Raw genomic sequence first — 15,924 nt, 5'->3', positions numbered from 1 at the left:
GAAAAACAGTGTGAAATGGGGAAATGATTTTTATAGGCATTTCCCCAATGAAAATGGACAAATGACCAAAGAACATGAAAAAAATGTTTAATATCATTAATCATCAGGAAAATGAAAATAATGACAATCTAAATCTTAACATGTTACTATCTCATATGCAGTATAATAAAAAATAAATTCTAATAAACCATGTTGGTAGAACCCTTATATACTGGAATATAAAGTGTGCAACCACTGTGGAAAAAGTACAATGGTTAAAGTAATTCCACTTCTTGGCATACACTCAAAAGAATAGAATACAGGGTCCCAAAGGGATATACATACACCGACAGTAATAGTAATAGTATTCACAAAAGCCGAAGGTGGAAGTAAGACAAATATCCATCTACTGAGGAAGGGATAAACAAAATGTGCTCTATACATACAATTAAACATTATTCAGACTTAAAATTTTAAGAAATTCTGATACCTGTGCAGTATGGATGAAACTTGAGGATATCATGATGAGTGAAATAAGTCAGTCACCAAAAGACAAATGCTATTTTAGTAAGTTGTATGTGTACCTGCACAGGAAAATTCTCAGACAGGGAGGTACTTATCAGGTGTCAGGAAACTGTGGAGTTGTTTAATGAGTGTAAAATTTCAGTTTTGTAAGATGGAAGGAATTCTAAAGTTAGGATGTACAATAATGTGAATAATGGACTTGCTGAGAGGAAAAATAAATCTTCCCTTTATTCTCATAAGAGAGATTCTGTACTAGCACCTACAAACTGAGAGGAGAAAAAGCATACAAATTTTAATTGATGTTAATAATTTAGTTTTTATATGCATGGAGGCCTTCACAACAAACAAATCAAGACCCAAGGAAATGGCTAAATACAGTTGGTTTATATAGATTTTCAGGGGTTTGGCATGAAATGGATATCTTGATTTCAACTACCAGGTGACCATGGTGATATTAGAGATAGGAATTTCTGACCTAGGGTCAGTAGAAATAAGTGAGTGATTGAGTGGGTATGAATACACGTGCAGACTTTACTTGGGAACTTCTGCTTGAGCTAGAAGCAAGATGTAGCTCTAAGACTGTCAGACTAGCTCTCAAACAAAGGAAAAACCTGTACAGCTTTTATGGCATCTACAGGATAGGCAGGATCCCAGTCTCTTGCTGTCATTACATGTAGAGGCGGGGTTTCAATTATACCTGCACTCTTCTTCAAAATGGCTCTTCGTGTCATTCCATTCTCATTAAAATCATGTCTCTACCCCAGGATGTATGCTTTACTATGCTAATAAACTAAAAAGGTAACTACAAGTTACCTATTCTATAAGTGTTTTCCCCTTACTACCTGGAGTCTTCCTTTCTCATCTGGGAGAGTACCTATTATTACTTACAGAACAGAGCAAACAATTATCCTGTATCAATGGGTTTGATTTTAGGGAACTTATGTTTGGCTCTGACTTCTGGATACATCTGCTGACTGTACAATCTCAGAAGACAGCTCACTTCTCAACTTTCCACCTCCTGTTTGTTATCTTAATTCCATAGCCTTGAAGACTGGTCCACATTTCAACTCCAGGTTCAACTCTGTTATGTCTGTTAATCCGGTAATACTGAGAGTTAGCTTGCCTGTCTTGTTCATATGAGAGAGGCATATGATGCCCTCATAACTAAAAGATATGACTTCCTTTTAGGTAGACATGTGCTTACGTTTCTTGTGCTTACGTTTTCTCTGTTGCCTTCAGTTCAAAATGATCTTTAGACTAAAGTTGCATAGTCAAGGATAGCATATTCTGATTTCCTTTACACTTAACAATACTGAACTGTGCATTTAAAAATAGGTGAGATGGTAAGTTTAATGTTATATATTTTTTAAATAATTTTTAAGTGGTCAAAGCAATAGTGTCAGAAAATTTAAAGGAGCGTGTAGTAAGGTAGTTAAAGTATAAATGGACAGACACAGCATGCTTTTTGCCTATAGTTGTATTTAAAGGTGTCCCTTAGAACATGCCTAGGCATGTTTTATTCTATTTTTAAATTTTAAATAAAGGTTATAGTATAATAGTATTATTACCCCCAAAATCATAGTAATATCTTTAATCTCCATCTTTCTCATATATTTATACACACATAGATACAGAGAAACACAGAAATAAACATATACTCTTACATACCACTTATAATTTGAGTAGTGAAATTCATTTGACACAGGAGTACATAAATCACAGTAATACAGAAATTATTATTATCTTCACGGACAAAATTTTTACTAGCATATGAAAGTTATAGTAATTCTCAAATTAAAAAGAAAAGATGTGGAACAGAGATCAGAAATCCAATTAATATTCTCATTTCCTATGTCTCTTTTGTGCAATCAATGCTACATTTATCATATTTTAATTTATGGGAAAGGCAATCGTATAAATGAACAGACTCTCTTAAGAAACTGAGCACAGAAAATGTATACTGGTTTATTTCTCTTTTATGTAGTTAATAAACTCTTTGTCCTTTGAGAACAACTTATGCAAAATTTGTATGCTACAGCTCTTCTTCCACTAATAATGGAAGACTGCTAGAGTCTTTTTCTCTTTATCACCTTGCAAGTGTGCATATGCAAGAAGTAGTTATTTGGCCTAGGATATAAATAGCTGAAATAAATTTTCTATTTCCTCATTTTAGTCCTGATGAAATATATTTAAACGCCAGATGCATTATAACCTTCAAGCAACTCAATGCCAGTACTAGAGGTGCCATTAAATGTCTGAATACAAGTAAATGTGAAGAACTTAAAATTTTGTTTTAATTGCCTTTAGCTATTTTTAATAAATATTCATTCAATAATTACTGTTAACTTCTTATTCAAAAAGAATTATAAAAAGTGAAGGATGAAAGTTATTGCTTAAAAATTTTTCCTTTGTCCAGGAAAAGAAGCTAGAGAACCTAAGACAATTCCACAGAATAATAATGTAATATTTATAGAGGGTCAAAAATATTTTACACATATATTTTATTAAGAATTCAGAGCTACCCTATTCATAATATTTGCAATTACAGATGTGGATGTGTTTACACAATATCATGATTAGTTTTAAGAGTGAATATTTTCTTTCTACTTTCTCATAGTCATAGCCTGTTGTACAATATTTTTGTTCTTAAGACTAAGCCCTTATAGGGTAAACATAAAAGATTTGCTAGTTGGTTGATTGATTGATTAATTGTTTTAATCACTGAAAGGGAACTGGGGATTAAAAAGTTAATAATTTGCTTAAGATGCAACTGTCAAGCCATAGAATCAGGTCTTAAACCTTGTGTTTTGTCTCCAAAAACTCCCTCCACATTTAGCTTTTTGTTTCCTCTACAACTTTTGCATATGATGAAATGGAGTACTGTCCCCAACCTATGCTTATGATAATCAGGTTTCTTTCTCTACTTCCAGGAAAAACCAGTGGTATAGGCCAACCCTGGATACAAAGAAGTCATAGCAAACAAATCATGTTTTCTGCTGACTCTCATGGAAATACGATTTAAACAATAGTTTCAAAACATAATAAAATTATTTATATATGTACTTATACAATTATGAATTTGTTTAATGTTCGTAGAGGTTTTTTTGCATTTTCAACAAATTTTCTATATCCATAGGCTATCATATTTCTAGTATTGTGTATTCAAGGAAATTAGCATTCAAGGACTCTGTGTATAACTAAAAAGAAGTCATAACATTATAGTACTTAAGGTACATTAAACTTTCTCAATTTGTGTTTCTTAGAGACTAATCTATTCTCTGCCCCACCTCAAAATTATGTCTTTTTTTAAATTATTTTTACCTACTGCATTTTGATTCATTGTACACAAATGGGGTACAACTTTTTGTTTCTATGGTTGTGCACACTGTAGATTCACTCCAGTCGTGCAATCATACATATACATAAGGTAATGAATTCTGTCTGATTCCACCATCTTTCATACCCTGCCCCTCCTCCCTCTCATTTCCCTCTACATAAAGTTCTGAAATTCAAAATATGTCTTTAATATCTCTTAACAGGTTTCTGTAGTTTAATAATTCATTTTCTTTCACATTCTCTGAATATTAACAAAAATGTCTTAGGTTAAAACAAATAAAACAGCATGTATATATTTACTTTCTTATAAACAAGTATTTAAGTTCTTTTGTTCTAAAATCCAAATTTAAATTTACATAACCACACACACATAATCGATGAGAAAAATGCTAACCTATCCTTTGAACACAGTATAAAATCCAGTTAATATTCATTTCTTTCAACATTCTGAATCAGATAGAATTTTATGATATTTCACTTCTTTTTGTAATTTGTGGAGAATGACCAAAACACAGAGAAGGTTGGTTACTGCTGTTTAGGATTTTACTTATATGTATATACAAATTACAGTAAGAATCTCATGAAAGTTCTTCAATTAACTAGTTTACTAAAGTCCTCCAGCATTATTTGTACTTAAAATATAAAATGAACAATTTTGTGATAACTATCATTTTATATCTCAAAAATAATTCAGGATTATACAAGTAGTATATATAAAAACAAATCAAATATATTGAATAAGTTAGCATAGAGATTTAGATGTCCCTAGAGACAGACATTCAAGAACTTAACTTCAATTTGTCCTGTTATTTGACTGCAATTGCGTCCAAGAAATTATACCATGTCTGTTTTCTGTGAAAACATGTAATATTTCTTAGCTTTATTCTTCTGAATAGTGTCAACAGTTTTTATGTTGACATTAAGGTCAAGCAGCATTAAATTGTTAGGAAAATTTTCTGAATTTAGTCAAAACATTTTAAGGGTACAATGCAGTAAAAATCACTCATCACTGTGGATAGCTTTAAATGCCCATTTCTTTTTTGCTGATTTTTCCTTCAGTGCTGGGGCATGAACCCAAGGTCTTGCATATGTTAGGCAAACACAATACCACTGAGCCACATTCTAGTCCCATTATCTTCATTTTAAATTTTAACCATCTAAAATTTGACCTGTGTCTAATATAATTTTTAAAAAATAATTTTTCAATTGAATGAGTATTAATATGTTTCTACAATTTTTTTTTTTTTTTTTTTTTTTTTTTTTTTTTTTAACCAGGAATTGAACCCAGGGGCACTTAATCACTGAGCAACATCTTCAGCCCATTTTATTTTGTATTTTGAGACAGGGTCTCAGAAAGTTGCTAGGACATCTCTACATTTTATTTCTACAAGTTTTCAATAACAGTTTGGATATATGATTCTTCATGGTAAGTTTTTAACATTCACTGTTCCTAGTCATACAATTGTATCACTCAGAACAACTTGTAATTGTCCTCAGTGAACCTCATATATTGTGCTTTAGCTAAGAGTTTGGGATAGTAGTTCCAATTTCTCACTGATGCCATATTCTGTGATGTCAAATAAAAATAAATAGAAAAGTATATATTTCACTAACATTATTTAATAGAATATTGATAAAATCTCAGAATTTAAGCAATAATAACCAGGGTAGATGTACACTTTATCTACTTTTTATACTAAGCAATTTAAATCTTCCATTTTCAAATGCTGAATTGTTCCACAGCTTAAGGCTTAATTAACAAAGCATTTAATTACTAAGTGATTTTTTTTTGTACAGGGAATTAAAAGAGGTGAGGGGATTGAGGGGGATTTTATCACTGAGATGCATTCCCAGCTCTTTTTATTTTTTATTTTGGACAGGTTCTCACTAAAGTGCTGAGGCTGGCCTTGATCCTCCTTCCTCAGCCTTGCAAATCACTGTAATTATAGGCATGTGCCACATTGCTCAGTTTGCTCAGTGATTCTTAAAAGAATTATCATTGCCCAAAATATTTTAAATATGTGCTTAACAGAGACTTTGATTTAAAGAAAATAATAATAAATGGTTCTGTATCAAATCAGTTCTTACCTTGATAATTCCAGATGTCATAAAACTTAATTTATTAAATTATGATAGTTGAAAGAATTCTTTAAAAACCTGAAACAGTGTTTACAATTCTTCCTGAATATATATTATGTATTCAGTTTATCACATTATGACATAAAAAATCACATACTAAATGCAATATTATAACATAATAAACATAGCATCTACAATGCTCAAAAATATGCTTATTATATTTTTAAAAACATAAATGTGGTTACATACATACATACATATGTATCGAACTATAAATTACTTAATCATTTAAATATGCAACTTTAATATTCAGTATTTAAACATTTGTTGGGAACCAAAAATGTCTTGAACATGTTACTTATGGTTTTCTTGAGAGAGACATTTTAAAAGCATACAATGATTTAAAGTATCACTTATCTACCAAATAAATCTTCTGACAATCAGTACCAGCATCTTAATAATGATTGTGTCTTATGTGAAATAATTCAGAAAGAAAATAATTTTAATTTAATAAATATTATTTTAATATAATAATATAGTAAAGTGATATATAATCCATGATAGAAACATTTATTTGCATCCGTTATTATTTTATTATACAGAAAATCATGCATCTAAAACCAGAATGTCTGTTTACATATAAGTGTGTCCTAGACTACTTTGTATACTTGGAAATTTTCTAAAATTGGTGGATTTATTATTTGTGACTACCAGGAGTTCCATACAAACTATGTACTCAGATGGCACTGTGCTACTATTACATATTCTGAGTTTTACTAAATACATTTAAAATATATTCAACTAACTGAAGCATAAATTATAATTAATCACATGAGAGTTGAATTTTTCATCATTTTTCATGCAGCAATATTTCCAAGTGAACATATTCTCCATTACTGATAACTGAGCATTCCAATTATAAATGGCAGCATAAATTGCTAGTACCCATAATAAATAATTTTAAAGAGTCAATAATGATGCAGGCAATTGCCTATTTTTATGCTGAAATAGCAAAACATAATTTTTTCAAAACAAAGTATATGGTGCATTCTATGAAGGCAAGAAAATAATCTATTAAAGAACATATTTGTTTGTATTTGGCAAAGTAAAGCAAAGCAAAACAAAACAAAAAACTCATGAAGAGAAACCTGTTAGGCCTATTTGTTCTGCAGTATCTTTACAAGTAACACGTTTTGTCAGAGAAGAAAACAATATTTCTCAGCATATGCATGTACAGTAAGTCCTTCATATGTCATAGAGAGGTAGTAGGAATCATGTAATTCTAGAATTAATATAATCTAAGTTAATTAAAGTTCTGAGATTCTGAAATGTGTGCTTTACTAATACGCATGATTATGTAACGTATTTATGAACTTACCCTTCCAATCTTACATCTGGTAGACTTCTATTAAGGGCAATCAAATCACTGGCCATAAGGTTAAACTGATTGATTTTGAACAGCTCTTTCATTTTCTCCTGATCATCCTTAGGAATCAGCACAGCCTTTCCCATTTCTCCCGGGCCTTCTTGATTTCTTGAAATAACAGCTGTAAGACATACAGAGGTACAAACATACATAGAAACACAAGATAATGAACTGAATGAGGAAACTGATGTGTTGGATTAAATTCTGAAGTGTATTAATTACAAACTTGTTCTATAATGTAATCATCCAGTCATATTAATAAACCATACACTGCACAAAAGAAACAGCTTATTTTAATTCATTCGCTTAATGCCTCAAGTTGTCTTTCAAGTGTAAACATTATATTAATTACTAATTTTATGAAGACAATAATTAAGCAATACAAAACACCTATTCTTTAAACTTCTTAGTCATATTTTTACTACACTTGTTATGGAGAGATGAAGTTAAACACTAGGGAGACCTTGTTATGTCAGATAAAAAAAATAACTTTTGAAAATACACCAAGATAAATCTATTTTCACATCAAATAAAATGCTTTCATATCGCAACGTATATGCTGTTATTACATCTTCATAAAAACAATCAGGTTGATAGTTTTTTTCCTCCCATAGCAATCTGATTTATTTCTCAAATCATTTTTGAAATGTATAAAAAGAAGTTTCATAGTGGTAATACATAATTTTAAATGTCAAGGTAGATAGAGGCTTCACAACTTGAAATTCATAACAATTTTTTGAATTTGGCTGCTCATTAGCAGAACTCAGGATTTGATCTTCAGACTAACATTCTTGCTATTTCTTCCAAGTTATCACTAAAGTTCTTTGCTGCTCTAAAATGCATGTTTCAGTGTGTGTATGTGTGTGCACATGTCTGTAGATATAATAGAATGACAAGTTCCAGTTGACCCTGATGTACATTTTAACTCACTAATCACAATGTTATTTAGGTTCAGGAGAAAGGGATGCAATTCTGTTCTTGACTTTTTCAATGTTTTACTATACTAGAGTTTCCAAGATATTAATCTAACTGAATTTAATTTCTACATAAATGAAAGGGCAAATATTTTAACGTAGCCTAACTTGAAATATTCTAAAAATAAGTAAGGGATTTATACATGGAAAATATTTTACAAACTGAAATATTTCATAAAAATATAAAATCTAAAATAAGAATAAGACAAAAATTAGTATAGAACACAATCAACAAACTTTCCACTGACATGACATTCAGAGTTATAAAACATCAACAATGTTATTACTAATACTAATACCACATTGACTATCCAGATGGCTATTGTCTATGAAAAGTTACTCGGTTTTGGATTAGCATGAGTCAAACAAAGAAAATGAAAGAGATTAACAGCCTCTAAGGACTTTTAGATATGGGTACAAGGAGGGTAATTAGCCTTAAATTTCTCTCATATATACAAAAAGAAATGGAAAATTTTAAATGGAAAAGATGTAGATATACAACTTCAAATTATTTTTTAAAAATACCATTTGCTAAAGTTTGGGTCTTAACTTTGCTAGAATTTCCCCAGAGGTCCACATTGGGTTTACTCCCCATGTGGAACAATGGATAGATGATGGAAACTTTAAGAGGCTGGACCTAGTAGGAGAGCTTTAGGTAATTGTGAGACTACAGTCTCTTCCTTTCTCTTTCACTTCCAGGCTATGAGGTAAGCATGTATTGCTCTAACACACACTGCTGCCATGACCTGCTAACAGAGGCTCAATGTACTGGGTCCAACTGATCACGGACTAAAATCTCTAAAATTGAAATCCAAAATAAACCCTTTCCTATTTAACTGGATTATCTTAGATATTTGTCATAGTAACTGAAAACTGACTAGCATAATCTAAAGAAAGTTTACAAGGATTTATCATTCATTTTAAGAAGCAAAAATAGAAATGATGGCAGGAATTTTAGGAGAAAGTGTAATTTGGTCGATTTAGGAAAAGATTCTAATGGTAATAATTTATCTTGGGAATTAGTAAATTCAGCATCCCTAAAATCAGCTGGAGTTGTTAGACTTGAATTTGACTAAATCTGTGTTCCTGGTGAGAAGTTGCATTAGGTTTTCATCACTGTGACAAAAATACCTGACAAGAACAACTTAGTTTATTTTGGCTCATGGTTTCAGAAGTTCAAACTGTGGTCAGCCAACTCTGTTGCTTTGGGTCCCAGATGAGTCAAAACATCATGGAGGAAGGATGTGGTGGAGGAAAGTTGTTCAATTTCTGACATCTTGGAAGCAGAAAAAGAAAGCAAGGCACCAGGGACAAAATATAAACCTCAAAGCATGGCCCCAGTGAACTACTTCTTCCAGTCAGCCACACCTGCCAACAATTATTACCAGTACAGTAGTCCTTTTAAATTATTCATCTATCAAATGCATTAATCCAGTAATTAAGTTACACAGCTCATATCTAATAATATGCTTTCAAGGGATACTCATAATCATAATAGATGTTTGCATAAAGTTATATTCCCTTTCTCATATTTTTTAAAATGATTTTATTATTTTTTGCTTCCAAAGACAGTATTGAAAGAATTTATATCATTCCTCAGAATTCCTTCTGATTTTGAAATAACAACATAACCAGGTTATGATACTTCCTATTGACTACAAATATTCAATTTATACATTTTTATATATATTCTGGACTGTACCTTGAAGTCATAAAATGGATGATATCTTCATAGAAAATTTTTGTTTTTATTTTGAAACATTATGGAATTTTTGAATAATTTGGTGTAAAATATTTTAATATTTTTTATAAATTAAGAAAGCAGTTTCTCAGTCATAGTTATTTATGAGGATTTGTAAGGGAGAAAAGTTTCCTTTTGCTCTGATCGGTTTTGAGAGCAACTTAAGAATGAAATGGAGAGGATAGACTTTAACAGGAATATCACACAAATTTCTTGTTACTTGTACACAGAAGTTTTCAGAAGGAAAATGAAGACGGGAAGAAATTGTTAGGACCAAAACATTATAAATCTTCTTTAAACAAGAAAGATAAAGCATGACAACACAACGAGACTTGGGATAGGGTCAAGAAATTGTGGGACAATAACTAGGACATAAATTGGGGGAATCAAATGAAAGATAAGGTTCTTTTAGTGGGCTTGTTTTACACAGATCCATTATAGTATTGACTTCCAGTTTCTGATAGAAAGAATGTTCTCCTCCTCCTGGTACAGCAGGGAGGGCATATTTCTTGTGAGAAATTTTATAGCCTTCTTTCAGGTAGAAGAGGGAGGGGAGGCCAGAGAGGGCTTCCTGCATGTGCTATTTCTTAAGTGCCTGCAGCACAAAATAATCAATACACCAAAGTGGCATATTTAGAGGTGGCATATTCTGAACCTTCACCTTCTATAACTCTGACAAAAGCACATTCTGTTATGAAGAAAGGCACCATGGACAACATAATGATTCCAAAGCGAGAAAGCAAATACTGTTTAAAACGTTTCTCTATATAAGGAAGACAAGACTCAGTAACAATTATTAGGGCAGGGATACTGATGTATTTGGGTTTTGTAACATGTTCAAAGAAGTCACAATTTCCTTCTAGCATTATGCAGTTTGGAGTTTTGTCAGTGGTGGTAGGAGTAAATGAATTATATTATAATATGAAATGAATAAAATTAAAATTGTCATAAATAGCATACTTCGGAGATGGTGAAGTAGCTCACTGGCAAAGTGCTTGCCTAGCATGTGTGAGGCATTGGGTTCAATTCTCAGCATCACAAAAAAATAAAATAAAATAAATAAAATAAATAAAAGCATGCCGTCAATCTACAACAAAAGAATTTTAAAAATAAAAAATATAAAAAGAATAAATAGCATTACGACAGCTAGTTGCAAACATATGTAATCATTTTCCTCAATCATGTAAGAGCTTGGTGCATATCAGGTCTTTTGTCTTCTGCACAGAGTTAAATACAATTTTCTATAATGGCCTAGAATAAATGTATATTTAACATCTTTTTTCTTGTGTGTGAGCAAACCTATTGGTGTTTTTCACCTCCCTGGAGCAAAAAGAATGCTTAAGTAATTATAGTGTGGAACCAGTCTTTTCCCTTTTCTGACTGTTACCTGAAAGAATGCATCTTGCATTCAGAAAACAAAGGTTTTTTTATTCCTTTAAATAGCATAAATAGGAAGTGGAAAAGAATAAGCAATTGGGCTTTGTGGTTTATCTCAGATCTGAGGCATCTTGTTAAAAAAAAAAAAAAAAACTATTTTTTCTTCACCTGTTGATTTTCTTTCCTCAACATGGCTTTAAAAAAAAAAAAAAGAAAAGAAAAGAAAGGATCACCTATATACCCACAAAATACATTTCCCCACAGCCAAGCAAAGTCAAAATGAATTGTTAAATTTTTTGTGTTAATTATTTACTTTACTAGGCAACTATAACAGATGGCAACTAAATCTACATTCTAGTTTCTTTATTGCTGATGTGAATATGGACTGAAATGTCCTGATTCCAAAGTTGGTTTAGACTAAAAAATAAAGTTAATATATTAAGCTGTAAATTATTTTCTTTCTCATTATATGATAAAATCATCAAAAATGATAATCTGACTTAAAATGACATTATAAAGCAAGTAGAAATATGAGCAGAAGCATTTTATAATCTTTCATTTTCTTTAACATAGTACACACTTTAAAGACTCGAAGAATATGTATTTCAATCTTAGAATTCCCACTGTTAGAAGATAACCACCAAGATATAAATACAGCAACTGCTAATCTACCAAAAATACCACTACATATCAATTGCATTGTCTACTTATGCATGTTTCATTATGATCTTTTTCTTATTGGCAGAATTGCCCCATTAATGAGCACTACTTGATAAAAGAAAAATAGACCAGCTTATACCCAGAAAACAAAATGAAGTTTAAAAAAAAAATTGATTTTAAAACAGTAATTTTAGTCTGCTAAAGAACACAGTGATTTATGCTGCACATGGGTAAAAGTGTAACATGCAACCAAAATCTAAATGTTATCCCACATGCCATGCTTTCCAATTTTTTTTTCCAAATTGTATTCTCATCTTCAGATCTACTTACTTGTTAATTTCTGTATATTTGCCTTTGAAAATCTTTCTTTTATTTGCTCTTCTTTCACTTTTACCTCTTCCAATTTGACAATTATAATAAATTAAATAAATCTTGGCTTTAGTTTTTCTTTTCTTTGCATATTAATAGTTTTATTAATTAGTTACCTAAACAATGGTAAACCTGTGTGCAGTGAAGTCAGAAGATGAGGAAATCACACCAATTCCTTCCTCATCCATCTACCAGTAGGTCCACATTACTCTCCATGCAGCATTCCCTGAGCCATATACTCCTTTGACATTCAAAATGCCCTGATTTAATCACAGGTACTTCTTGCTACAATAAGTTAAATCAGTATGTATGTGCCATTTGGCCCATTCATCTTAGAAACAGTAATGAATTTTAAATATCTATATTAACCTATACATTTTGAGAAATCTGAAAATCATACCCCAAAGTTTGATGATTAGGCGGCTGAATGCTTTGATCTAAAGGAGAAAGGCCTCTCTGACCTTTTCTGTGGCCTCCCACCACCACTCTCACCCTTATTACCCTAACAAAGCACAGGAAGGAACTTCTCTGACATATCTCTATCAACTTAAAGTTGGATCTCCTGGAAGATTAGTTTACTGCAAGAAAGACTAGAGTTGACACCACACCCAGAACCAACTGAACTTTTTCCCACACTACTGTCTGTTCTTTGGGTTATTCATCTCCTCTAAAAATCATTTATTCTTCATCTCTAAGTGTATACAGCCTACTTAGTACCCAGGAATGATTCAGAAATTCATTTAGAAAATATACTATGAGGAAATAAATTTGAATCTGCCCAAAAGTTTATATGCATAGATAACACTGCATATATACATATGCATATATATGTATATATGCATGTGAGTTTGTATATGCACACAAATATAAATGCATATGAATCTCATATATATACTTACATACAGTAAATGCTATATACATTTTTATATCTATATATAACCCTTATGCAGTAACTAAAATTATACCACAGAAAAATGTTTAATGATGTGGAAGATATTCAGGTTATATGGAGTGAAAAAGGCGTCATAAAACAATGCTATAAAATAAGCATATTTTTGATAAATAAAATATATGCATGTGGCGGTAATGATGATTAGTAGTGGTGTATTAATTCTGTCCTATTATTAAGTTATATTTTCTTAATCAGTTTGTCATTATCTAGTAAGGTAATTCCAGTTACAAATTAACCCAAAATCTGACTTCACTGACAATGGAAGTAGCCTGAATTTTACAGTGACTGGTACAAAGTGAAGTCAATAGACATGGTGATGATAAAATGAAACAATCACAGTTGGGGGGAAATACTGATGAAAAGAAAGTTTCTTAATGTTCATAATATGACAAACAGGTAGGAAAGAATTACAGTTAGTTCTATCAGGAAAGTTCCTTATAGGTAATTAGTTACAATTACAGATAAGGGAAACAGTGACTGACAAGCATAGGTATTAAGTTCCTTGGATTCTTGTAGGAAAAAGCAAATTCTCATTTAGTTAGCAAATTTTTAACTCTCCTTTCAAAACAAACCTTTGCAGACATTTCGCATATCCATTAAAGCAATACTACTCTTATATACAGTAAGAGGTTATTTGGCACATGTTACAGTCACAAATGTTTCCTGGAAATAATTGGCACAACTTTTAACTATTCACTAAGGTAATAAAATGATGCTGAAATATGAAATCATTTCCTTCTGTATTAAGAATGAACTTTCTCATTAAATGTATTTAAAAGGTCCTCATCTTGTAATGGATATAGTAGTAGCCTTAGTTTCAGCTTTAAATAGGAAATCTCCTCAGAATCCCACTTCTAGCCACTAAATAAAAAGTACCTTGAAAAAACCATATATTCTTTGGAAACAAAAGCACCTGTTTTGGCTGAGAATGCTTTGAGAAGCCTCTTTGGAAAGGATATCTGAAGTGGAACAATGACCATTATGAAGAAGGCCTATGCATAACACAACATTCATAATGAATTGTTCCAAAGATAGATAATAATAACCTCTCAACATTCAGTATATCATCACACATCTGATTCACCAAGTTAGAAAAAATATTTCCACTTTGGACAAAAAGAAATGGGCACTATATTAATGGACCACACATCTATTTGAGGAACCAGATATGTATTTTTAGAATAATTTCTGAACATAACTTTTCAGTTATTATGAAGCTGCATAAAATATCTAATAATGCTTCAAATTTATTAACTAACATTTGTCACAGAAAATGTGAGGTAAGTATTACTTGGTAGGTTGTGAGTTCACTTAAGAAGTAAAATATCTTTCACAATGTATTTAAAAATGATTAATGAAATAATATTGGATTAAGTTGCTGATACCCTACTGTATTTTAATCTATAAAATAAAATCTACTGCTGAACCATGAGACCTTGTTGATGGCAGTTCTGCTGCATATATTTTGTTTAGCTAGGGGTCTGACTCTGCACCCTCTCCAGCCTGTTCTGTGAACTGGGGCACTGAACTCTGTGTCCTCATTGGGCTGCCTTGCCCTTTGATTTGTAAGATGCTGACCAGGCATTAGGGGACAAGTGGAGGATGAGGTTGAGGTTTTTACTTCCATAGTTCCCTCTCTGTGGAGCAGCTGAGATTGGCTTTCTTCTACAAAAGATACAGTTTCATGGAGTTTGCCTTATGACCAGTTAATAAGTAAAGAAAAAAAAAAAAAATGCAAGTGTCGAACAAATAAGGATCCACCTTAGATACTAGCACTTGCTGGAAGATGATTCTTTACAACCCTTACAGGTGGTCCTGAAAGTCAGTAGGTGAAAAGAACTTCTTCCATCAGGCAGAAATTGAGATGGGAACTCTGAAAGGGAGTGAAGGGATAGTTTGAGTTAGGAGTCTAATCTAGTCCATGAGCAGAAGCACACAGGTTGGTTGGACAGTTCAGTTCAGAAGGGACTTTCAAACAAGACTGGAAGACTAATGAAAAGAAGGACCACTGATGACAAGAAATCTGAGGCAGAGAGAATGCAAATTATTGTTTGAAAATGCAAAAAACAAAAAGATGAATTTTATTGCCCTATAAAATCTACTACAGAAGATTCAATTACAAAAAAGCCTCTCAACAATCAAATGAAAAAAAAAAAAAAATCCTTCCTAGAGTTGTCGCCTTATTTCCTTTTTCAGTGAACCCAGTGCTTACAAAATGGGAGAGGAACTTGGAGGCCATGTTAGTGCAGATAAAGACTGGGCACAGGATTCACAACAGGAAATTCTCACCGTGGTTGGTAAGGTATGGGCACCCAACTTGCCAAGAGCAAAGGAAAACACACCAAAAATCATACAGAATACTTCTAGACCACCTGGAGGAAACTTTATTCAGTTGGATTATTTTCCTATTTTAGAAAAAATGTCTTCTTACAGGGAAAAACACATATATGAAATTGTTTTCTCTGGTCACAATTCTGTCAGCATCACTACTTCCAAACTTCTAAAT

At 31.8% G+C, this 15,924-nt stretch overlaps 1 protein-coding gene across 3 annotated transcripts in view; it reads right to left on the bottom strand.

Annotated features, from left to right (window-relative positions):
- Positions 1-15,924, bottom strand: part of GALNT13 (polypeptide N-acetylgalactosaminyltransferase 13) — a 563,464-nt gene that overhangs the window by 329,885 nt on the left and 217,655 nt on the right. For all 3 annotated transcript variants that reach the window (XM_079134478.1, XM_079134477.1, XM_079134476.1), the window contains one exon: positions 7,298-7,466. In XM_079134478.1, coding sequence (XP_078990604.1) covers positions 7,298-7,466 — 169 coding nt within the window. The remainder of the gene's footprint in view (positions 1-7,297; positions 7,467-15,924) is intronic.

The sequence above is a fragment of the Sciurus vulgaris genome, assembly GCF_902686455.1.
Source record: "Sciurus vulgaris genome assembly, chromosome: 3".
NCBI lineage: Eukaryota > Metazoa > Chordata > Mammalia > Rodentia > Sciuridae > Sciurus > Sciurus vulgaris.
Note: the sequence above shows the minus strand (reverse complement) of the source record. Positions and strands in the feature narration are given on the sequence as shown.